A 26,305-nucleotide genomic window follows, 5' to 3' on the forward strand; every position below is an offset into this window, starting at 1 on the left:
GAATTTTATTTGAAACTTTACGCTGTTCCCTTTTCCAACAATCTCTATATAGACATTTAGTACTTTATTCTAAATGTTTTAAGGAGCTGCACAGAACATCGAGTCTGACAACTACTCAAATGGTGGCTGTTCTTTGTCTTAAATCTATCTACCTGCTTTGGTTCAGTAGTTACATTGTTTTTATTACTAATGAAGTACTTTTGAAGTGTAGTGACTGCTGCAGTGTGGGAAGTGTGGCAACCAAGTTCGTGTAGAGTGATCTACCACAAGCAACAATACGATAATCAACTTTTCCTCTACGTGCACCTGCGCAGATGGTCTGTGCATGCCATTCAATGCGTCAATACCATTCACGGCATGGACTTCCAGTTCCTGAAGTAACTGCTGTGCACAGAGCTCTGGAGGTGCATTCAGAAGGAAACAAAGTTAGCGGGAATGCTGATGATAATGACCAGACAATTCTGTTTTCAGTGATGGGGTTTCAGGGACACTTCTCAGCCTTGACAAAGCAGAAGACCCTACTGCTGTTCAGAATACTGCCATGAGTACCTTTACAGCTGTCCCAAGGGTTAGACGGTGAGTTGGTTTAATATTTCATCTGAAAGCATGAATTGGTAGCATACATTTTGTACTCAGGTCCCTGGTGTCATACTCGAATCCACGATCGTCTGACACAGAGGTGACAGTGTTTACCATTGAGCCCAGCTAATCTCGAAACTGTTGAATGAACACGGTTACAAAATTATCCCAGAAAAAATACTGTTTCCCATGAGACAGCTCCTAAGTACTGTCAAATACTTCTTTACAAATTATTTAAGGTACAGGAGAAGGCCATTCAGCCGTTTGTACCTGTTCTGCCATTCAGTGAAATCCTGGCTGTTCTCTATCTTAACTCCATCTACCCACCTTGGTTCTGTGCCATATGGTTTTCATTCCAACTTTCAAGCTCCTTTCTTTAAAATTTAAGCTATTTTTCTAATCAACCTGTTCAGAGATGTTATTACACACCTCTGGACTACAAGATGACCCCTACCCAATGTGGTAAACGTGATACATTCTTAAAATAGAGCAAAAAAGACAAAACAGCCACTTGACTGGCAGCACATCCAACACCTTCAACGATCACTTCTTCCACCACAGACACACAGGATACACTTCAACAACACCCCTTTACACAGCACCTTCCAAGCCAGTGATCTCCACCACCACTGTTACATGGGAACACCACCACTGGCAAGTTATCTCCAAGCATTCTGACTTGGAAATATATCACCATTCCTTCACTGTCACTTGGTCAAAATCCTGGAACTCCTTCCTTAACAGAGCTTAAAAATGTGTTGCTGGAAAAGCACAGCAGGTCAGGCAGCATCAAAGGAGCAGGTGAATTGACGTTTCGGGCATGAGCCCTTCTTCAGGTTTCTTCAGCAATGCCCACATTCTGTGAATGTATTTTTAAAATCTTAATTTATATTAGGTGTTCATTAGCTCGGCCACCTTACTACATACACCTATCTCTCCATCATGCTTGACACTCATCACCATCTGAATTGTGGCTATACCATAATCTGGCTTTTTTTTAAAAAGAAACTCTATCTATAGTTAACACCACCTGCAAACTTACAAGCAAAGATTCAGGCTATTGTTGTATAATGAAGATATATGCACATTTGTCCTGAAACCTCAAGACTCATGAGAAACTGACTTGTGAACTGTGTTTTAACTTTGTAAATTTTTTTTCCTCTCTGGAATGTTTTTTGTAGCATAATTGTAGGTAACTCCTTATTGACTTAAAACTTGGACCAGATGTTACTGAGATGTGTACAGTGTATTATTGTGCATCTTATAATAATTAAATACTATTCTAAAAGATTGCACAAGAAGTTTCCATATCTTTACTCAGCGAGTCGTGAGTTCATGGAATGCCTTGCCAGTAGCAGTGGTGGACTCTCCCTCTTTATGGGCATTTAAGCGGGCATTGGATAGGCATATGGAGGATAGTGGGCTAGTGTAGGTTAGGTGGGCTTGGATCGGCGCAACATCGAGGGCCAAAGGGCCTGTACTGCGCTGTATTCTTCTATGTTCTAAAAGTTCTTGATAAATCTAGAGGATGTTCAAAAAATGCAGTTTTTAAAAATCAACGTCAATGATAGTACCCTCACCTTTCTTCCAGATCAAGAGGAGCTAGGCAGGGCTTGTAGTGCAGTGATAGTGTTTCTACCACAGGTCCAGACGGCCTGGCTCAAGAACCACCTGCTCCAGAGGTGTGCCATCATACATCTAGATAGGTTGATTTTGTTTTTGGAAAGACCATCTAAACAGCTGATATCATCTGAAAAGCCTGTTTATTCGTTACAATTCTGAACTATACTGTACTCTGAATCATAGGGCTCTTGCAGGACAGGAGGCTATTCAGCCCATTTTATCTGAGCTGGCCTTTTGAAAGCACACTCTGTTTACACTGATTTCCTACTTTTTTTCCCATTAGCAGTATTTATGCAATTTCTTTTTAAAGTTATACTGAATCTGCTTCCACCACCTTTTCAGGCAATGTATGCATGATCATAACTCTGCATATTCCTCATGGACCCTTCGGTTCTCTTGCCAGTGATCTCAATTTTGTGTCCTCTGCCGGTGGAAACAGTTTCTCCTTATTTATTGTCACAGTCTTTCCTGATATTAAATGTTTCTCCTGAATTGCCATCTTAACCTTCTCTGCTCTAAGGACAGTAACCCCAACTTCTGCACATAACTGAGGGCTCCCTTGACCACTTGAATGATCCATTTTCCAAGAGCACACACAAAAGATGGCAGCCTGAGACAGTGTGCAGGAGAGGAGCCAAGAAAGTAAGGAGACAGAGTCAAAGAGGGAAATGTGGAAACATAATCAATTGTAAACATGTTAATAAGCTGGCATTCTAGACTGTGGGAGGACAGAGCCCTCTGGTGGAAAATTATTTCAGTTCCAGTTACTGCGGTCACAATGTAATCAAAGCCAGCCAACCCCATCTTGTTACATTGAGGTAAAGAGATGTACAGCACGGAAACAGACACTTCAGTCCAACTCGTCGATCCCAACCAGACATCCCAAATTAATCCAGTCCTATTTACCAGCATTTGGCCCATCTCCTGCTAAACCCTTCCTATTTATATACCCATCCCAATGCCTAAGTGTTGGAATTGTACCAGCCTCCACCACTTCCGCTGACAGCTCATTCTGTACGTGCACCATCCTCTTTATGAGAAAGTTACCCCTTAGGTCCCTTTTAAATCTTTCTCCTCTCACCTTAAACCTATGCCCTCCAGTTTTGGACTCCGCAACCCTGGGGAAATGACCTTGGCTATTCCCCCTATCCATGCCCTTCATGATTTTATAAGCTTTTATAGTGCTTTTGGGATGGACAAATACAGTCTGTTCTGATATAACATGATAGTTCCATTCCTGTGCTATCCTGCGTTATAAGGAAATTGTACATTAGCATCACCATTTAAACCAATGCAGCCGGAATCGCGTTATAGCCAGTACAGGTAAAGAAAGTTTGCATTCTACAAATAATGGTCAAAATTCTTCAATCGTGTCATGCCCTTTAACTTGCTTGTCGATAATTAATCGATCTCAGGCTTTACTACTCTCTTAAGGAAGAAAATTCTACAAACAACATTCCGGAAACTTTCTCTTCACCTCCTTAAGATGGGGAACCCCTTAATTTAATCACTAATCCCAGTTCTAGACTCTCCCTCAAGCAGAGGCATCCTCTCAGCAACCACTCTGTCAAGTCTCCTTAGAATTTTTATACATTAAGAAAAATCATCTCACATTTTCCTAAACAACAATATATGCAGACCCAACCTGATTCCCTCAGATCTCCCATTTTATTAGTCATAGAGATGTACAGCATGGAAACAGACCCTTCGGTCCAACCTGTCTATGCCGACCAGATATCCCAACCTAATCTAGTCCCACCTGCCAGCACCCGGTCCATATCACTCCAAACCCTTCCTATTCATGTACCCATCCAAATGCCTCTTGAATATTGCAATTGTACCAGCCTCCATCACATCCTCTGGCAGCTCATTCCATACACGTACCACCCTCTGCGTAAAAAAGTTGCCCCTTGGGTTTTGCTGAACCCTTTCAAATTTCACAACATCCTTCTGATAGAAGGGAGAGCAGAATTGCACACAATATTCCAACAGTGGCCTAACTAATGTCCCGTACAGCCGCAACATGACCTCCCAACTCCTATACTCAATACTCTGACCAATAAAGGAAAGCATACCCACGCCTTCTTCACTATCCTATCTACCTGCAACTCCACTTTCAAGGAGCTATGAACCTGTACTCCAAGGTCTCTTTGTTCAGCAACACTCCCTAGGATCTTACCATTAAGTATAAAAGTCCTGCTAAGATTTGCTTTCCCAAAATGCAGCACCCCGCATTTATCTGAATTAAACTCCATCTGCCACTTCTCAGCTGGAATTCAAATTCCAAGCCAAATGGCATCCTTCTACACTATGCCATTCTATCAAATAATCTTCTTTCTCCCAGCACATCTCCCAAAAATAAAAACACATGTAATCCTTTACATTTGGTTTATTCCACTTGCAGTACATAAAAAGCCTATTCTAAAATTAAATGAATTGAGCAAATCTTCAGTGACAATGGTAAGAATGTATTATATATTTCCAAGAAACCTCATCACTAGAAAAATAATCGGTGGCATGGATATTTCTTTTGAAGAAAATAAAGATGCGCCCAACGCCGCTTAACACAGAGGGAAATTTAACCTCTTAACAACTAGATTGTGGCAGTATGGGCTAAGTTCATTCCCTTGGCCATACAACCAAAATCTTCCCTCTTTCCACTGACATGGTTCCATCAAAAACCCATGTCTGTCAATACTGTATTTTCGTCCTTCAACATACCATCAGCCCTTCACCTCCCCCCCCACCGCCCACAACTTCCATCAGAAGTTATTTTTCTGGCACCTTTCCCTCAATGGGTGCATCTCCTTTTCCTAACCCTCGTATTGACAGATCGTACACCACTTCCTCTATTTTTTTCACATCGTACTTCAGGCCGTCATAGCGCTTCCGCAGGGAGTCGTTCTTCAGATTCAGCAAGCGAAATCCGGAATCCAGCTCATTGATAAAGGAGGAGATTCGGAGTGGCCGGGAGTAGTCACCAGCGGTGACGCTGTTCAGAGCGAGCCTTGACTGCCCAGTGGCAAGCAGGAAGAGAATGGGAAATATTATGTTATTACAAGAGCTGGTGTAAGCAAATCCATTTCATTACCCCTCCAACTACCCTCCTCTTACAAACATACAAATCAGGAGGAAGCTACTTGGCCTCTCAAGACCGCTCCATCCTTCAGTACGATCAAGTGGATCTGATCACTCCACGTTCTTAATTATTGCTTAACAAGAATCTATCTACTTCTGCATTAAAAATATTCAGGTGCTTTTGTGCCACCACATTTTGAGGAAGAGAGATCCAAAGACTCATGACCCTTAGAGAAAACATTTCAAATGGGTGACCCCTTATTTTGAAAGTCACCCCAAGTTCTAGATTCTCCCACAAAAGGGAACATCCTCTCCACAACTAGCCTATCAAGACTCTTCAGGTTCAGACCTGTTTCAATAAAATTGCTTCTTATCCTTTTAAACTCCAGTACATGAGAGCTTAGTCTGTCCAACGTTTCCTCATTAGACGACCTGCCTAAGCCAGATATTACTCGAGGAAATCTTAGAGTCATAGAGATGTACAGCATGGAAACAGACCCTTCAGTCCAACCTGTCCATGCCGACCAGATATCCCAACCCAATTTAGTCCCACCTGCCAGCACCCGGCCCATATCCCTCCAAACCCTTCCTATTCATATACCCATCCAAATGCCTATTAAAATGTTGCAATTGTACCAGCCTCCACCACATTCTCTGGCAGCTCATTCCATATACGTACCACACCCTGCGTGAAAACGTTGGCCCTTAGATCTCTTTTCGATTTTTCCCCTCACCCTAAACCTATACCCTCTAGTTCTGGACTCCCCAACCCCACGGAAAAGACTTTGTATATTTATCCTATCCGTGCCCCTCATAATTTTGTAAACCTCTATAAGGTCACCCCTCAGCCTCCGAAGCTCCAGGGAACATCCTTATAAATCTTTTCTGAATCCTTTCAAGTTTCACAACATCTTTCCAATAGGAAGGAGACCAACAGTGGCCTAACCAATGTCCTGTACAGCCGCAACATGACCTCCCAACTCCTGTACTCAATACTCTGACCAATAAAGGAAAGCATACCAAACGCCTTCTTCACTATCCTATCTACCAGCGACTCCACTTTCAAGGAGCTATGAACCTGCACTGCAAGGTCCCTATGTTCAGCAACACTCCCTAAGACCTTACCATTAAGTGTATAAGTCCTGCTAAGATTTGCTTTCCCAAAATGCAGCACCTCACATTTATCTGAATTAAACTCCATCTGCCACTTCTCAGCCCATTGGCCCATCTGGTCCAGATCCTGTTGTAATCTGAGGTAACCCCCTCCCCACCACTATCAGTTCTCCCACCACTCAATTACCAATGTACAACTCCTCCCTGCTTGTCAGTCCCTCCCACCCCTCCCCCACCCCCAAGCATCCCATTACGAATGTTCTTCACTGGAGAACAAGGAGTTGAGGCTGGCTGACACGATAGTAAAGTGGGAAGGGATAATGGGGAAAGCAGGGGTAAAGAAGGATATAAAAGAATGAACTGCTCTCAGGTTCCACACTTATGCGGCCATTGCTTTTGCTTTCATTACAAGTGAATAACAGCAAGTTATGCCTCAAGGAGCAAGATGCAGGGAGGACGTTTAATACAAACAGGCACCGTCACTCATACGTCACCCACAAATGGAGACAACTTTGGAAAGTTGTCAAGAGCAAGAAGCTTTGCTCATTTTCCTCTCCTAAACCCAGCCCCTCCCCCCCAATCCCTCCTGCTCTCCAAAGATGGATAACTCAGTGGTAATAAGGGAAACATTTGTCATTAAATCCAACATGGGTCTGATGTAAGAGCAAGGAAGATGGGGGAAACAGTCTCTGGAGCTTTTATAGTGGTCAACCAGGAAGATGTACTGCACACAGGCAAAAGAAAAAGAACCAAGTCTAAAAAGAAAATTACAGCACAAACAGAGTGGGACAAACAGTGTCTCAGCAGGAATCAAACAAAGATACTGGTCTCAAATCCAGGACATTTGGTCACCCTGCCCCCACTCCCACATGACAGTTTCCCTGCCAGGACTTAAACCAAGAAATTCACCTATCAGTGTAGCTCAACTATTTCCTGATAATTCATCCACATAGTGAAGTCCAGGACAAAGCTTCAGATACAAATATTGGCAGTGTTTGTCAGCAAGACTGAACAGATTCTTGAATGTAGAAAAGAGAAATCGGAGGGGTGAACTGATAAAGGGCGTTAAGATTAGGAATGGATACTAGGCAAATGTTGGAAGATATTTCCAGCAGGGAGTCCTTTGTTATTTGATAATCACAGACAAATATAACTGTGAAATCAGGAGAAATTAATTTACCCGGGGAGTCATGAGAATGTGGAACTCATTACTACAAGGAATAATCAAAGTGAATATCATAGATAGAAAGGAAAACATAGATATGTTGACAGGGTGAGATCAAGTAGGGAGGGAGAAGGCAGACATAGAGCATAAACACAACATGGACCAGTTGGGCTGAATGGCCTGTTCCATCATGGCTGAGCCAGTCCTTTCTTCACATTTAGGAACCTCTCTAACAGAGGTCGCCAGGCAGTGTAGGAATTCTGCCCAACATATGTCCTTCCGTAGCTCACTCTTACCACCTAGCAGTGTGAAGTGTTGGTTAGACAATCTCTCCTTGGAGACACTGGAATAAAGAAATCTCACCCACAAGAGAGGGTGTGCGTAGCATGCCCGAATTGTATATTCCCAAAGAAAAATCCAGCACATAGACTTTTGACCAGGGTTGGGATGAAATACAAATGAAAACCCCAGGAGAACAGCAAACAGTGTAACTGCTGTGGTATTTGAAGGAAGCATTAGTATTAATTTAATAAACTGGTTACATGGAGCATCATCAATGATTAAGAGATCACAAGAATCAAAGATTCACGGATGCTTTAATGAGTCATTGTGCAGCAATTGATAGCATGCATTCTGTCTAATTTCTCCATTGCCTAGTCCAGAGAGGCGATATTGAAATACTGTCTATAGGATTATGAATGGGCCTGATGGAATTGATGCTGAGAGGATGTTTCCTCTCCTGAGCAGTCTAGAACTAGGGATCACAGGTTAAAAATAGGAGGCTTCCCATTTACAGGACAGTCATTACTCTTGAGAATTCTCTTCCTCAGTGAACAGTGGAGATGCTTTCATTTCATATATTCAAGGCTGAGTTTGACAGATTATTAATAAAGGGAGACAGGCAAGAAAGTGCAGTTAAGGCTTCAATCAAAAGATCAGCCTGATGTTATTGAATAGCAGAGCAGACTTGATGGGCTGAATGGCCTGCTCCAAATAAGACCCTAAGACTTAGGAGCAGAATTAGATCATTCAGCCCATTAAGTCTGTTTCACCATTTAATAAGATCAAGGCTGATCTGATAATCCTTAACTCCAATGGTCTTAAGACACTGCACCTCTTGTCCGAAATGTTGATTTTCCTTCCCCTCGGATGCTGCCTGACCTGCTGTGCTTTTCCAGCACCACTCTAATCTAAATTCTGGTTTCCAGCATCTGCGGTCCTTGTTTTTAACCTCTTAAACTGACTTAATGTTATTGTATGGGATTGCAGAGAGCAACTGCTTAGAGTTCTGCATGTTAAAGTCCTGATGGACAAAGCAAGAGCTATTAAAAAGAGTCCTACAAGGTGGACTGAAACTGGAAAGCAGGTAGTTTGCAGTCAAACACTGATGTAATCATTTATTTCTCCCAGTGATATTTTATAACTTATACCTAGCAATGTTAGTTTTAGAACGAATCAAGAATGACTACATGGAGCTAGTTATTGTGGTCCTATTTAGTATTGAGAGTGTGGTGCTAGAAAAGCGCAGCAGGTCAGGCAGCATGCAAGAAGCAGGACAATCGACGTTTCGGGCATTAGTCCTTCTCCTGGGATGCTGCCTGACCTGCTGTGACCAGCACCACACTCTCTACTCTGGTCTTCAGCATCTGCGGTCCTCATTTTCTACTAGATATATTTAGTGGTTTAATTACAGATTAATGGAGGATTTATCGAATTTAAGAAAAATCTAACCTGTTTGGACAAGTTATGACACCTCCGTGGCCATCAGCCCGAGATGGGATTTGAACCTGCATCTTCTAGCCCAGAGGCAGAAACACAGCACCACAAGACCCAAATGAATATATGTGAATAGCTGACCATTTAATTATAATTTCTTAATCATCAACTACAGTCCAATCTAAATAGTTCATTGAGATGTTAAACAAATATTAAATCATTTGCACATATTCTGGGCGTGAGCTAGGGACTGGAATCTGATGGTTAGTTAACATGATTTGCCTACAGAATAATAGTTTGTGGGGATCAAAACTACAGTACAAGAGATCCACGACCCTCGTGTTTGTGTGAACAATCAATCTTTCAGTTATTTGCTCTGCTGGTCTGTCCACCTCTAGGTGGCATTCCTTCAATCATTGCTCTGTCTTACCAGTTCATTCGCCAGGATCAGCAGTCCTGAAAGATAGTCCTCAATATCGAGATGAAAGCCTTTCTCTCGGTGCACTTCAACTGCATCCCAGTTTCCCAAAAGAAAGTTAGAATTAGAGACTTAGCGAGTGTATCTTTAGACAATTAAAACCATCCTCTAAATAAGGTGCAAAACACAAACTAGTACAAGACACAAGAATGCCATTTGGCCGATCGTGCCTGTGTCAGCTCTTTGCAAGAGCCATTGAAAGAGTTAATTGCATTCACCTGCCCTTTCCTACAACTTTTTACCCTTCAACGTGGAGTACCGAATCTGCTTCCACTGCTCTCTTCAGCAGTAAATTCAAAATCATAATTTGCTGTTTAAAAAAAAATTCTTTAATTCCCCATCTATTTCTTCTGCTAGTGATCTTTCCTAACTGAGAGTTCTGCTATCGTGGAACTGTTTCTGCTCGTTTACTCTGTCAAACAGCTCTTTTGTTTTCAGGTACGTTCATTACATCACCTTTACCTTTCCCTGATAGCAGGGGAGAAATCTCAGCTTCCCCCAACAACAAAAGTCCCTAAGCCCATGTAAATTCTTCTCTCCAAAGGAAGTCCATCTCAAACCATTCAAGACAGACTTGGCTCTGGTTGAAGCCTAATAACTAAAGTATAAAGCTTTGGTATAATTTTTCCTACTATACACTGCTTGTAATGCCCAGGATCCAGTTTTACTTTAAGTTGTACTTTCTCCTTCAAAAAAAATGCTTCTTTATATGAACCATAACTTACTCTACTACTGCAACCTATTACAATTATATCAATGTTGATTCATTTATTCTTTCATGGAATCTGGGGGTCACTAGCAAGTACAATATTTGTTGTCCTTCCCTGATTGTCCTCAAATTGAGTGACTTGCTTGGCCAGTTCAGAGGGCAGTGAAGAGTCACCTATGTTGCTCTGGGTCTGAAGGTGAATGTAAGCCCAACTAGACAAATTTCCTAAAAGAACCTTAACAAACCAGATGGGACTTTTTTATTTATTCCTGGGATATTGATATTGCTGGATGGGCCAGCATTTGTTGCTGGCCCCTAGTTACTCCAGAGTGGTGGTGAGTTGCTGCCTTGAAGCCTATTTGATGTAGGTACTCCTATAATGCTGAGAGAGGGGCTTGCTGAACTTTGACCCAGCAACATTGAAGGAATGGTGATATATTTCCAAATCAGAATGGTGTGGGACTTGGAATGGAACGTGCAGATTGTGGTGTTCCCTTGCAGCTGCTGCCCTTGTCCTCCAGGTGATACAGGTACAGATTTGAATGATGCTGTCTAAGGAACTTTGGACGATTTGCTGCAGAGCATCTTGTAGATGGTACACATAGCTGACACTGCGCATTAATGAAGAGAGTGAATGTTGCAGATGAAGAATGGGCTGCTGTGTCCTGGATGATGTTCAACTTTTTTGGTGTTGTTGGAGCTGCATTCATCCATGCAATACACTTGTGATCTGTGCCTAGTAGAGGTGGATAGTTTTGGGGAGTCAGGCAGTGAAGGTTACCCATTGCAGAATTCTTAGTCTATGATTTTGTCTGGTTGTTGTAGCATTGATATGGCTAGTCTGGCTGCAAAGCGACCAGAATTCCATACAATATTTGAAATGTGGCCTAACTAAAGTTCTACACAGCTGCAACGTAACTTGGCCATTTTTATATTCTATACCCTGACCAATGAAGGCAAGCATGCTGCATGTCTCCACCTTCAGGCAGCTATGGACCTGTACACCTAGATCCCTCTGTTGATACTACTAAGGGTTCTGGCATTTACTGTATATTTCCCTCCTCCATTAGATCTTCCAAAACGCATACTTTGCATTTGTCTGGATTCCCCAGCTGCCATTTCTCTGCCCAAGTCTCTAGCCTATCTATATCCTACTGTATCGTCTAGCAACCCTCCTCACTATCGGCAGCTCCACCATTCTTTGGGTCATCTGCAAACTTACTATCATTTATATTTATTACAAACAGCAGGGACCCCAGTACTTATCCCTGCAGAACACCACTGGGTCATAGATTTCCAGTCAGAAAAACTCCCTTCCACCACTACTTTGTTTTCCATGACTATATTTTCATCTTAATAGCTCATTGCACATCCAATGTGACTTCACCTTTTCTATCAGCCTGCCACAAGGGACCTTGTCAAAAGTCTTGCTAAAGTACATATAAAAACATCTATCCAACCCTCAATCATCTTTTACACAAAAAACCCAATCAAGTTTCTGAGATATGACCTTCCTGACATAAAGCTATGCTGCCCATCGCTAACAAGTCCATCATTTTTCCAGATGTGAGTAAATCCTATCCCTAAGAATCTTCTCCAATGATTTCCCAACCACTGATGCAAGGCTCACTGGCCTGTAATTTCCCAGATTGTTATTTTGTTTAAGAAGGACCGCAGGAATAATGTTGCCATTCTCCAGTTATCTGGGACCTGTCCTGTGATTAAACAGGATAGAGATTTCATACAAGGCCCCAACAATTTCCTTGCTTGCCCGAGAATATCAACATACTCCTCTCAAGTTTCACCACCCACCATGTTCTTTTGTGAATAACGATGCAAAGTATTCGTTAAGGACCTCACCAACTTCCTCCAACTCCATGCATAAATTCTCTCCATTGCCCTCCAGTGGACTTACTCTTTCCCTAGCTACGTTCTTGCTCCTTACACAACAAACTTTGTTTTACCTGGCACTTTTTAAACCAGCGCACTCGGTAAACTGGCAAAACTTATACACCTGAAATACCAGAAGTTTACTGTATTATTGCTATTTCCAAAGGTGCGTGTTGGAACGCTCTCTGCCAATAAGTTTTAAGGCAAAGTTCATTATTATTTTGTGCCATGAATAAAGTATAGCAGTGATGTGCATACCCCCTGCATTACGTTTCTATTACTTTTTACACAGATTATCTGGACCTCTTGATTAAGCAGAATATTTGATCAACTGGTAAACTCCTTGTTCCATAGGTGCCAACTCGTAAAAAGTTTGTTGTATGTGTAAAAATCACCTTGGGATTTTTCTTAATCCTGTTTGCCAAAGGGATTTCACGGCCCCTTCCAGCCCTCTTAATTCCTTGTTTGAGTTCTTTCCTGCCATCTTTGTATTGTTCAATGACTCTGTCTGTCTTCAGTTTCCTAAATCTTATTTCTCCATTTTCTTTTTGACTAAGTTCTTTTTTTCATCCAAGGAATCTTGCCATCCTTATCCTTCATTTTCACAGGAACATGGTGGTCCTGAACGTTAATCAACTGGGCTTTAAAAGACTCCAATGTGCCAGATGTGGACTTACCCTCAAACAGTCGCTCCCAAGATATATTCTGCAGCTCTTGCCTAATATTGTGGTTGTTAGTCTTTCCCAATTTAGTACTTTCACCTAAGGTCTACTCTTAACCTTCACAAAAAGTAATTTAAAACGTACAAAATTATGTTCACTGTTCCTGAAATGCTTCCCCACTGAAACTTTGATCAGCTGGCCTGGCTCATTCCCCAATACCAGGTGTGATATGGCCCTTTCTCTAATTAGAATATTTACATATTGTTTCAAAAAACTACCAAGGATACACCTAACAAACGCCCCAATATTCAAGCCCCTCTAAGGGAGTCCCAGTCAGTACAGAAGTTAAAATCACCAAAGTTTTTACACTTTTCCATGATCTGTCCACACATCTGTTCCTCTATCATGCTGACTGTTGGGAAACCTGTGGTACAATCGCACCAAAGTGATTGCACCCTTCCTATTCCTGAGCTCTACCTGTATGGCCCGCCTCCACCACCACAGCTATAACATTCACCAATAAATTGATTATATTTAGTTCCCTTCTTCACATCTTTAATAAGTGCTGTGAATCAGAATGACCCAGTAAGCCACTCAATTCAAGGACAATGAGGGATACACAAGTGCTGGCCTTGCTAATGATGTCCACATGCAAGAACACTAATAAAGAAAAATAGCAGTGTCACGCACTTCCTAGTATTCCTGCAACAGCTTCTCGGGTCACCAGGGTTTCAGACTCCAGATAGACGACAAACGCTGCAAGGAAGATGAGGCGTTGCAGCACGAACCTCCAGTGCTCATTAAACCTGTAGAACAAAATTCAGCATAAGCACGAAGCATTTGTATCTGCACTGATGACACCATTATATATGGTGGGGTAGTGGTTACAGTGCTGATTAGCAATCTAGCATTCAAATCTCAACGTGGGTGATTAATAGTGGACAGTTTTCATATCCAGAAATACAAAGGCTGGCACAGATCGGGTATCCTTTACCCGAAAACCTCAGGGTCAACTTCCCCCCCACCACAGAAGTGAAATTTCCAAAATTTTTAGTTTTCCAATACAAGGCATTAAATAGATTTGCACAGCTTTTTTTAAAAACGCTTTTCCTAACTTGGGAAGTAGGGTTAAAATAATTTGCGGTGTCCTTTCAAATTTCTGGGACATGTTGAGATCTGCCAATTGTATTGAGAGATCTTTGTCACCTCGTTTAATGGATCAGTTAAATAATTCAGAATGATTATTTCCTCCTGCAATGACTGCACCCAACTATTATTGATGAGGCTACGCATATCAGTAACTATTCGCAGAGGAGAAGAACCACATACAAAACAAAACAAATCACCAATAGACCAGCATTTACTAGGATACACTTGAGTCTACTATAGGTCTTTTTGGGTCTTTTGGAAAAGAAACTTTGCTTAATCTGAGTGGACCTAAAAGCAACATTTCCAGCCCTCCACCAACCAAACACACTTGATCAGACCTGTAGACATGTTGAGTTCACACCTTTGGAAAATAGCTTCAGTTTTCAACCTGCTCAAGTGAAGCTCAGTTTTTATCCAAAAGGCACAAACCCAGCGTGTCTACTGGTCTGTTCAGGCTCAGTTTTGAAAAGACCTTTCAGTTTTCAGGCGGGCGGAAAAAGGACACCTGACCTGCATCAATATGGTGACTACAAAGTTAATTGCCAGCAAAATCTCAATTAGTTCACAAATGTCCCTTGGGGAGAAATACTGGCAACAAACCAATATAACTGACTTTGAAACTCCCTCTGAAGTGGCCTCATCAAATTATAACTATAGATTGGGCAAAAACACCAGTCTTGCCAGTGGCAGGAATTTTTAACAAGGCATGCAATGAATGACTCATCAGAGCATTTACTTAGATAGCTTTTTTGCTGTTCTTTCAAAGGATGTGGGCATCATTAGTTAAGCCTACATTTATTGCCCATCAATTAATTGCTGTGGAGCAGGTAGTGATGAGCTACCTTTGTGAACTGCTGTTTGGTACAAGCATAATGCTGTTAGAAAGGCAATTCCAGGAGCCTGACACAGTAACAGTGAAGCAATAGTTGAATGATACATGGCTTAGTGAAGAACCTGTAGCAGCATAGTATTCTCATGTACCTGCTGCCCTTGCCCTTCAATGTAACAGAGATCGATTATTTGGAAGTTGCTGCCTAAGGATCCTTAATGAGTTTACTGCAGCGCATTTTGTACATAGTACAGACTGCTGCTATTGAGCATCGGTGTTAGAGGGAGTGAACATTTGTGGATAGGATACCAATCAAGCAGGCTGCTTTGTTCCAGTTGGTGTCAAGCTTCTTCAGTGTTGTTGAAGCTACATTCATCCAGGCAGCTGCGGAGCCTCTGAGCTGCTCTTGTAACCACAGTATTTATACAGCGAGTCAAGTTTAGTTTCTGGTCAATGGTAAACACGGAGGATGCTGGCACAGCATCAAAACCTATTTCTGATCTTTAGAGATGACAATTCTTTCTTACTTTTTAAAAACAAATAATTATTTTGTCGTAGATTGAACAAAGCTTATGTTCAGGTGCAGATAAGTTGCAGAAACAAAGACAGCAGCAGCACTAATGCGTTGTTAAACCTGACCCTGAGTGTTTGGGGGACAAAGGCAGCCTAGATTCTTTCAAAGGAGTAGAAAAAAAAAGTTGAAAGAGTTAGAAATCAAAGCAAAGCATTGGGAAGGAAAAGAACAGATGGCCCATCGAGAGCATCATGTACTCGATGGCTACAGCACCATAACTAGCCACTGGGAATTCTACCTTGAGTCTGAAACAGATCCCTCTTAAAAACTGCAGAGTCAACAAGCCAGCAAAGTTGACTCCAGCTCACCAATCTCTGGAGAAACGCTCAACACTGTCTACTCTCCATGAAGGTTTTGTTCCTGTCTTTATATCCCTCTGAAGACTCATCCTCATCATCTGCCCTGCCATCTATTTTAATGTCATCTGTCATTGTCCAGAGATTGGACAAAAAGATTTCACCCAAAACTAACCCACCACTTTTTCTACGCAGAAATTTAGGGGTTTACTTTTCCCATCCTGAGGTTCCTGCTCCTGCTACCATTTTCAGCATTTGTATTACATTTCTCACTAACCTGTAATACTGGTCTGCAGGGAATTTGGTTTTCAGTTCATCCAGTTGTGACCTCACAGCAGCAAAATGTTCACGTGCTTTCTGGCACTTCTTCGTTACTTACACATGTGGAAAAAAGATCAATTTGACTAACGTAAATCTTTATTAACACGGCATCTTATTATGTTAAGACCATGAAGTTCACCACCATAATTTGAAGGAAACCAGAGAGATTCTCTCTCAGGACCTGGCCCAATTTTAATCCATCGATCAACATCACAAAAGCAGATTATCAGGTCATCAACACTGTTTTATTCTAGGAGCTCGCTGTGCCCAAATTTAATGCTGCTTTCCTACAACCGTGACTACTCCTCAAAGTACTTAATTGGCTGTAAAAGAGCAATTGGACAACTTGAGATTGTGGAAGGAGCTGTTCTTTCTTTATATAATGCCCTAATCTTTGGATGGCCAAGGCATGCTTGAGAGACTAACAACACACTTCACTGTATCGGGATCTGAAGAGGTTGTCTGCAGTTGTTTTGCAGCTTTATAAGACCTTGGTTAGGCCACACTGTGTTCAATGCTGGTCGCCACATTACAGGAAGGACGTGGAGGCTTTGGAGAGGGTGCAGAAGAGATTTACCAGGATTCTGCCTGGATTAGATGGGTATGAACTATAAGAAGAGGCAGAATGTGCGTGGGTTTCCTCCAGGTGCTCCGGTTTCCTCCCACGGTCCAATGGTGTGCAGGCCAGGTGAGTTGGTTACGATAAATTGCCTATGGTGTTAGCTGCATAAGTCAGAGGGAAATGGATCTGGGTGGATTACTCTTTGGAGGGTCAGTGTGGACTTGTTGGGCCAAAGGGCCTGTTTCCATGCTGTAGGGAATCTAATTTAATCTAACTTAATCTAATCTAATCAAACTCCACAGAGACAGCCGCCTGAGGCGGGAATTGAATCCAGGCTCCTGGTGCTGTGAGGTAACAGTGCTAAAGATGTAGTGGCACTGGAGGCAGTTCACAGGAAGTTAACTAGATTGATCCCAGAGATGAGGGGTTTGTTGTATGAAGAAAGATTGAACAGTTTAGGCCTGTACTGTCTGGAATTTAGAAGAATGAGATACTCAAGATGATAAAAGGTGTAGCGGATGCTTCCTCTTTTGGGGCATTCTAGGATGAGAGGTCATAGTCTTGGGATAAGGGATAACAAATTTAAAACAGAGTCAAGGAGACACTACTCCTCCCAAAGGGTTGTGAATCTGTGGAATTCACTACCCCAAACTGCAGTGGATGCTGGGACAGTGAGCAAATTTGGGGAGGAGTTACGACAGATTTTTAATTGATAACAGGTTGAAGCGTTATGGGGAGAAGGCAGGAAAATGGGGGAAAAGAAGAGCATTTCAGCCATGATGAATGGTGGAGCAGACTCAATGGGCCGAATGGCCCTGTATCTTATGAACATCTAAAGACTCTTCTCAAAACATGGACTCTCTTTCTCACTTCACAGATGCCTCCAGACCTGCTGACAATCTTCCAGCACTTTCTCTTCAAATCCACCACAGCAGCTGCGATTCTTAAGTAATAAGGGGGGGGGTCAAATGGGGGTAAAAGGGAGTGTAGAGCTGAGGCTAGTATTGCACAACAATCTCTCATTAACAGCAATGGTCAGACAAGCTGTTGTATGTGATGTTAACTGAGAGATAGCATCAGTCTGGACAATGGGGAGAAATGCCTTTAAAATGATTCGATAGGACTGTTTTCATCCACTCATGCAAAAAGGTAAGGTATCAATTTAATATCTCATTGGAAAGATTGCATCTCTCTGGGTGGAACATTTCTCAGTTGTGCTCAAGCCCTGGAGTGGGGTTTGATGATGGAACTTTGTGATTCAAGGCAAGAATGCTATCAATTGGGCTACAGCTGAAGCACAAAGTTATCACAAAGTTCTGTCAGACACTCAACAAAAAGACCACTGGGCACATCATACGTGGACTCACTGACAATACAATGCACTTCCACCCCACAACCAGCCCCCATGTCCCTGCCCGATTATTTCATCTTGTTTCAAAGAACCAAAGAAAGAGACAGAAGAGAGAAAACAGGAGAGAGACACACATGCAAAAACAGAGGTGAATGAGAAAATAAAATTAAACAGCCAAAGTAAAAAAAGACTTCATTGACTCCCTCTTCTTCCAGAGCTGCACATGAAAAAGTCAATACAGCCCATCGTACCCATGTCAGTTCTCCAGTCATGCTACTCAACAAGTTCCATTCCCCTGCTCTTTCTCTCCTACTCACCATCTTTCAGGCCGGATGTCTGATGGACAGTCTGCAGCAGGGTAAGTATCTCACGAGCTGTCTGTTCAAGGACTTGGACAACTTTTCTTATTTCCTACAAAAGATCAAGAACAATGACAGAATGGGATGTACACAGTTACAAAGCGAGTTAAAGGAGGAGAAACCTCAGATTCCGTCACTTTAGTCAGAAACAACCTGTGGATCAAAACATGATACTGAAACAGGTAGACAGGGTGGTGAAGAAGGGATTTAGCGTGCTGGCCTTCATCAGTCAAAGCACTGAGTATAAGAGTTGGGACGTTATGTTACAGTTGTACAAGTTGTTGGTAAGGCCGCACTTGGAGTATTGTGTTCAGTTTTGGTCACCCCATCATAGGGAAGACACTGCTAAATGGAAAGAGGACAAAAGATTTATGACGATGTTGTCCGGACTAGGAGGCCTGAGTTACAGGGAGAGGTTGGCCAGGATAGGACTTTATTCCTTGGAATATGGGAGAATGAGGGATGACCTTGTTGAGGTGTATAAAATCATGAGGAGCATAGACAGGATGAATGCATATAGTATTTTTCCCAGGGATGGGGAATTGAAAACTAGAAGGCACAGGTTTAAGGTAAGAGGGGAAGAACCTGAGGGGCAACATCTTCACACAGAGAATGGGGAGTACATGGAATGGGCTGCCAGAGAAAGTGGTTGAGGTAGGTACAATAGCAACATTTAAAAAACATTTGGATAGGTACATGGATGGGAAGGGTTTAGAGGGATATGGACCAAATGTGGGGAATTGGAACTAGCTGAGTGGGCATGGTCAGCACGGACCAGTTTGGGCCAAAGGGCCTGTTTCCATGCTGTACTACTTTATGACTCTAAGTGTTCCGTGGGCAGAGCAAGCTGCTATAGCACTGGATTTCATTTTTTTATTCTTTCATAGGATGTGGGCATTACTGACAAGAAAAGTATTTGTTGTCCATCCCAGCTGCCCTTGGACTGAACTTGTTAGGCCATTTTAGAGGGCAGTTAGGAATTAACCATATTGGTATTGGTCTCAAGTCACATATAGGCCAGACTAGCTGAGGCAGATTGTCTTCCGGAAAGGATTTAAACAATTCAGGTGCGCTTTTACAACAATTGACAATGGTCCGTTGTTGGACTAGCTTTTTTATTAAAAAGATCACTCCAGAATATATTCAATTACAACTTTACTATCTCCCGTGGTGCAATTTGAACTGATGCCCTTCTAGCCCAGGGCTCTGGATTACAAGTCCAGTGGGCACTGGTTTCTTATATCCCATCGTTCTGGTTATCTTCTCTGGGGTTCCAGATGTCCTACATTATTTCAAACATTGGGTTAGATTTGTACTGAAAAGTTATGAAGACTAAACATAAGATTTTTACGCATAGGAACAATCCTATGCACAGCGGTTAGCACTGCTGCCTCACAGCGCCAGAGACCCGGGTCAATTCCCGCCTCAGGTGACTGACTGTGTGGAATTTGCACGTTCTCCCCATGTCTGCGTGGGTTTCCTCCGGGTGCTCCGGTTTCCTCCCACAGTCCAAAGATGTGCAGGGTCAGGTGAATTGGCCATACTAAATTGCCCGTAGTGTTAGGTTATGGGTAAATGGGTGGGTTTCGCTTCGGCGGGTCGGTGTGGACTTGTTGGGCCGAAGGGCCTGTTTCCACACTGTAATGTAATCTAATCTAATCCAAGTGGAACTTGGCCCCACCTGAATGGGAGAAGTCTGCTACAAATGTAGAAAGCTGGAAAAATTAAACAGGTCTGGTAGTATCTGTGAAGAAAGCAGAATTAACGTTTCAAGTCTGGCATAACGTTTCTTCAGGACCATTTCCACTGATGGCGCCAGAGTTTTCTCAGAATTATGTGTTTGTAGCAGGTTACCAGCATCTACAGTATTTTGTCTTTATTTGAGGAAAGACCTGCTGTTGTTAGGGTAATTTCAAACTCCCTTCCTCCCCTTTTCAATCTCATTGGAAACATAATATCCCTATATCGTGTTAGCCATGGCTCAGTGGGTAGGGTCCCTGCCTCAGTCAGAAAGTTATGGGTTCAAGTCCCACTCCAGAAATTTGGGTACACATTCTAGGCTGAGTACTGAGCACAGCATTGTCAGAAACACCACTGGCCACCATCAACTGTAAATTCCCCTTCAAGTCACACAGAGGAGATTCAATGGTTAGAGGAACAGACAGGAGATTCTGTGGTAGCAACTGAGATTCCCGGATGGTATGTTGCCTCCCGGGTACCAGGGATGTCCTAGATCAAGTCTACAGAATTCTTAAAGGGAGATGGCGAGCAGCCTGAAGTCATGGTATACATCAGTACGAATGACATAGCTAGGAAAAGGGATAAGGACCTGAAAAAAGTGAATAAGGTAGTTAGGTCGGAAGCTAAAAGGCAGGACGAGCAAATTAGTAATCTCAGGATTGCCACCAGTGCCACGGGCTATTGAGGGTAGGAACAGAGAGCGAATGCAGCTGAATACTTAGCTGCAGAACTGGTACAGGAGGGAGGGCTTCAGATGTGCAGATCATTGGGATATCTTCTGGAGGATGTGGGACCTATAGAAGGATGACGGATTGTACCTGAATGGGAGGGGCACCAATATCCTGGATGGGTGGTTTCCTTGAGCTCTTCACGAGGGTTTAAACTAGTTTGGCAGGGGGATAGGAACCGGAGCTATGGATCAGAGGACGGATAGCTGGTGAACAAGCAGATACAGCGTGATGGATTGAAGTGTGTCTATTTTAATGCAACAAGTGTCAGCAATAAGGGTGATGAACTTAAGAGAATGGACCAGTACTTGGAGCTACAATGTTGTGGCCATTACAGAGACTTGGATATCACAGGGGTGGGAATGGACGTTGGATGTTCCAGGGTTTAGATGTTTCAAAAGGAATGGGAGGAAGGTAAAAGAATGGGGGGAGTGGCATTGCTAATCAGGGATAGCATAACAGCTGCAGAAAGGAAGGTCGTCTAGGAATGTTTGTTTACAGAGTCAATAAGAGTCCTTATTCCAAATAGTTTGGGATGGAACAGATTTTGTTAGGTGTGTCCAGGAAGGATTCCTGACTCAATATGTAGATAGGCTGACTAGAGGGGAGACCATATTGGATTTGGTGCCTGGTAACAAACCAGGTCAAGTGTCAGATCTCTCCATGAGAGAGAGTTTTGGTGATAGTGATCACAACTGACTGACTGTTACTAGTCACGGAGAGGGATAGGAGCAGATGGTAAGGGGAAGTATTTAAGTGGGGAAGGGGGAATTACATTGCTATTAGGCAGAAACTGTGGAACCTAAATTGAGAAGAGATATTCTCAGGGAAATGCACAACAGAAATGTGGAGGTTGTTTAAGGAGCACTTGCTGCAAGCGCTGAATAGGTTTGTCCTACTGAGGCAAGGAAGGGATTGTAAGGCGAAGGAAACTTGGGATGACAAGAGATGTAAGGAGGCTTACTTAAGGTTGAGGAAGCAAGGATCAAACAGGGCTGTCGAGGGTTACAAGGTAGCCAGGAAGGAACAGAAGAATGGACTTAGAAAAATTAGAAGAGAGCATGAAAAAGTCTTGGCAGGTAGGATTAAGGAAAACCCCAAGGCATTCTACACTTGTAGGAGAAACAAGAAGATGGCCAGTGTGAGGGCTGGGCTGATCAGGGATCATGGAGGGAACTTGTGCCAGGAGTCAGAGGAGGTCCTTAATGAATACTTTGCTTCAGTATTCACTAGGAGAGGGACCTTGTCATTTGTGAGGATAGCATAAAACAGGCTGATGCGCTTGAACAGCTTGATGTTAAGAAGAAGGATGTGCTTGAAATTTTGAAAAACATGAGGATAGATAAGTCCCCTTGGGCCACATGGTTACTATGGGAAGCAAGTGAGGAGACTGCTGCGCATTTGGTGATGATCTTTATGTCCTCACTGTCCACTGGACATATGATTGGAGGGTGGCAAATGTTATTCCCTTGTTCAAGAAAGGGAAGAGTGATAAACCTGGGAATTACAGACCTGTCAATCTTACGTCAGTGGTAGGCAAATTATTGGAGAGGATTCTGAGACAGGGTTTATGATTATTTGGAAAAGCATAGCTTGGTTAGAAATAGTCAGCATTCTTTGAGGATATGACACGAGGGTGGAGCAGTGGATGTGGTGTATATGGATTTTAGTAAGACCTTTGATAAGGTTCCCCATGGTAGGCTCATTCAGAAAGTAAGGACGAAGGGGATACAGGAAAAATTGGCTGTCTGGATACAGAATTGGCTGGCCCATAGAAGACAAAGGGTAATAGTTGATGGGAAGTATTCAACCTAGAGCTTAGTGACCAGTGGTGTTGCATAGGGATCTGGGACCTCTGCTCTCTGTGGTTTTTATAAGTGACTTGGATGAGGAAGTGGAAGGGTGGGTTAGTAAGTTTGCTGATGACACGAAAGTTGGTGGAGTTGTGGATACTGTGGAGGGCTGTTGTAGGCTGAGACGAAACATTGACAGGATGCAGAGCTGGGCTGAGAAGTGGCAGGTGGAGTTCAACCTGAAAAAGTATGAAGTGATTCATTTTGGAAGGTCGAATTTGAATACATATTACAGGGTTAAATGCAGGATTCTTGGCAGTGCAGAGGAACAGAGAGATCTTGGGGTCCATGCTCATAGATCCCTCGAAGATGCCACTCAAGTTGATAGGGTTTTCAAGAAGGCGTACAGTGCACTGGTTTTCATTAACAGTGGGATTGAGTTTAAGAGCAGTGAGGTTATGCTGCAGCTCTATAGAGCCCTGGTTAGACCACACTTGGAATATTGTGTTCAGTTCTGGTCACCTCATTATAGGAAGGATGTGGAAGCTCTAGAGAGGGTGCACAGGAGATTTACCAGGATGCTGCCTGGACTGCAAGGGCTGATGGGCTTGTCTTATGAAGAAAGGTTTAGGGAACAAGGGCTTTTCTCATTGGAGTGAAGAAGGATGGGAGGTAACTTGCTAGAGATGATGACTGGCATAGATAGAGTGGATAGTCAGAGACTTTTCCCCAGGAGGAAATGGCTGTCACAGGGGGGCATAATTTTAAGGTAACTTGAGGAAGGTTTTGGGAAGATGTCGGAGCTGGGTTCTTTACAGAGAGAGTGGCGGGTGCCTGAATGAACATCCAGCAGTGGGCGTACAGTCAGATACATTACGGACATTTAAAAGACTCTTGGATAGGCACATGAATGATAGTAAAATGAAGGGTATGTAGGTTAGTTTAATCCATGAGTAGGATAAAAGTTCGGCACAACATCGAGGGCTGGTGGGCCTGTGCAGTGCTGTACTGTTCTATAGGAGAAAGTGAGGACTGCAGATGCTGGAGATCAGAGCTGAAAATGTGTTGCTGGGAAAGCGCAGCAGGTCAGGCAGCATCCAAGGAGCAGGAGAATCGACGTTTCGGGCATGAGCCCACTGTTCTATATGTCATGCTGACTTGGAACAGTCTTGACTGTACCTTCTGTGTCACAAGGTCAGGATCCTGGAATTTGCTTCCGAATAGCATTGCAGGTGTGCTCTGCTGTACTTCAAGAACTGCAGTGGTTCAGAAGGCTGAAGCTGCTCTCCAGTGCAAGTAGCGATAGTTACCCAGATGGAGAAAAAAGCATTAGAAAACCATCACTGGTCATAATGGACCTTCGTTTTGAAGTATTGTGACGTGGAGATGTCGGTGTTGGACTGAGATGGACAACGTTAAAAATCACACGTTTGTCATCAACCACCTGATGAAGGAGCAGCTCTCAGAAAGCTAGTCCTTCCAATTAAACCTGTTGGACTCTAACCTGGTGTTGAGATTTTTAACATTGAAGTAGGAGAGTCGGACGAGCATGTTATTTGACGGTTCGACTGTTTTTTTTAAATCCACTCCTGCAACAAAAGCTGAAGGTGCATTGACTTGAAAAAGTGGCAAGGCTTTAATTCCCGATGAAGGGCTCTTGCTCCTTGGATGCTGCCTGACCGGTTGTGCCTTTCCAGCACCACACTCTTCCACTCTGATCCCCAGCATCTGCAGTCCTCACTTTCTCCAAGACAATGATTTGGAGATGCCGGTGTACAAAGTTAAAAATCACAACACCAGGTTATGGTCCAACAGGTTTAATTGGAAGGACTAGCTTTCTGAGAGCTGCTCCTTCATCAGGTGGTTGACAATCACCTGATGAAAGAGCAGCTCTCAGAAAGCTAGTCCTTCCAATTAAACCTGCTGGACCATAACCTGGTGTTGTGTGATTTTTTTTAACCTTCTCCAAGGCCGGTAGAGTGGAGAGGGAGTGCACACTGCCAGAGATGCCTCCCTTTCTGGCGAATTGTTAAACCAGGGTCCCTTCTCGAGGGGATATTAAAAGATTCCCAGGGACCTGTTTTAAAAAATTCTCAAGGTCAGGTTCGTAGGAGAGTAGTCTGACACAGAACAAACGACCAAGAGGCGAGTCTGCTAGAATATGGGCATTTTATTCCCCGCATCGTCGCCACAACCAGGTCTCATACTTACAACGGGCGCTTATACTCACTCTACATGTTACCGGAACTGGGAGCCGTCAGTTCTCGTAGAGCGGTTGCCAACAACCCACGCTCGGCGGTTAAACGTAACCCCGGAGCAGACTCACCGAACTGGAGACTTTTCCAGCTGATATACTCTTTTCCAGATATAAACATTCATGTGAACAGCAGAGCAAGGCTAAAAAACACATTCCATTCTGGTTACATACAGATAAGAAGATTCACACGGGACTAAGCAACACCTCCATTCCGGTTAGATTCACACATGTATTGGGACATAATTTTTAACCGTTCCACCACATTCCACTGCTTGGCCCAATACATGTGTGAAACACCTCCATTCCGGTTAGATTCACACATGTATTGGGACATAATTTTTAACCGTTTCACCACATTCCACTGCTTGGAATTTTACACCACAAACCCTTGATCCCCTTACAAATCAAGAACCTATCCATCTCTGTCTTAAATACATTGGTGTACACAGCCTTCTGCAGCAATGACTAACAGCTTAATCACAGGGAAAATAAAATCCAAATGTTGATTATCCTGGGACAATAAAAGCATAATATGTCTAATCAGGAGCCTGGTAACAAGCTCTGAGTTCCCTCTTCTCCTTAGCTTCCTTTACCCACTCCATTTCCTCAATTCGAGATCTACAGTATGTTATGTAGGGGAATGGGTGGGTTTCGCTTCGGCGGGGCGGTGTGGACTTGTTGGGCCGAAGGGCCTGCTTCCACACTGTAATCTAATCTAATCTAAATCTATAACCTGGTGTTGTGTGATTTTTAACTCTGTACCTTGAAGAAGCTCTCCTCCTCCTCTCTCCACAAGAATCTCAGGTGATTCTCTCACTCACTGCAACCCCTCCCCAGGGCATCCTGCTGTGCCCACAGTGGGCCGCCCCTCATTGGCTGCGGACCTTTCCAATCAGCGGCCGCCTTGGTGCGACCCAGCCCCGCCCCCCTCACCACCTCCTTCCCTCCAGCGTCCCTCATCCTCCCTCCCTCCCCTGTCATGGCGACCGGACTCACCTCCCTCACATCCTGGTCCGCGGAGAGGGAGCTCTGGATCACACTGAACAAATCCGTCACCGACATCACCGCCACCAACAACAACAACAACAACAACAACAACAGTGAGCGCTGCGGCAATATCCCGATGAAGCGGCGCCACCTCCTCGTCCTCCTCACAGCAGCAACAGGAGGCGCGCGACAAAATGGGCCCTTCCCTACAGCTCGTCGCATCCAACGTCCGTCCAGAACGAGCGCCTGATTCTCATCTTGTTTTTAAACGTCGCTAACTTACAAAATAAAAAAAAACCCATCCTCCACCTTGCAAAAGTAGCACGGAATGGCTCCGGTCTTATTT

At 43.3% G+C, this 26,305-nt stretch overlaps 1 protein-coding gene across 1 annotated transcript; it reads right to left on the reverse strand.

The window, feature by feature from the left end:
- Positions 1-4,576: 4,576 nt before the first annotated feature.
- On the reverse strand, positions 4,577-26,305 carry tsn (translin). The gene is made up of 6 exons (XM_043694255.1): positions 25,969-26,305; positions 18,413-18,506; positions 16,139-16,235; positions 13,704-13,819; positions 9,705-9,784; positions 4,577-5,214 (listed from the first exon to the last, which is right to left on the reverse strand). Exons 1-6 carry the CDS (start codon positions 26,179-26,181, stop codon positions 4,972-4,974), a joined length of 843 nt encoding a protein of 280 aa, XP_043550190.1. The 5' UTR covers positions 26,182-26,305; the 3' UTR covers positions 4,577-4,971.

Source organism: Chiloscyllium plagiosum, chromosome 7 (genome assembly GCF_004010195.1).
Source record: "Chiloscyllium plagiosum isolate BGI_BamShark_2017 chromosome 7, ASM401019v2, whole genome shotgun sequence".
NCBI classification, from domain to species: Eukaryota; Metazoa; Chordata; class Chondrichthyes; order Orectolobiformes; family Hemiscylliidae; genus Chiloscyllium; species Chiloscyllium plagiosum.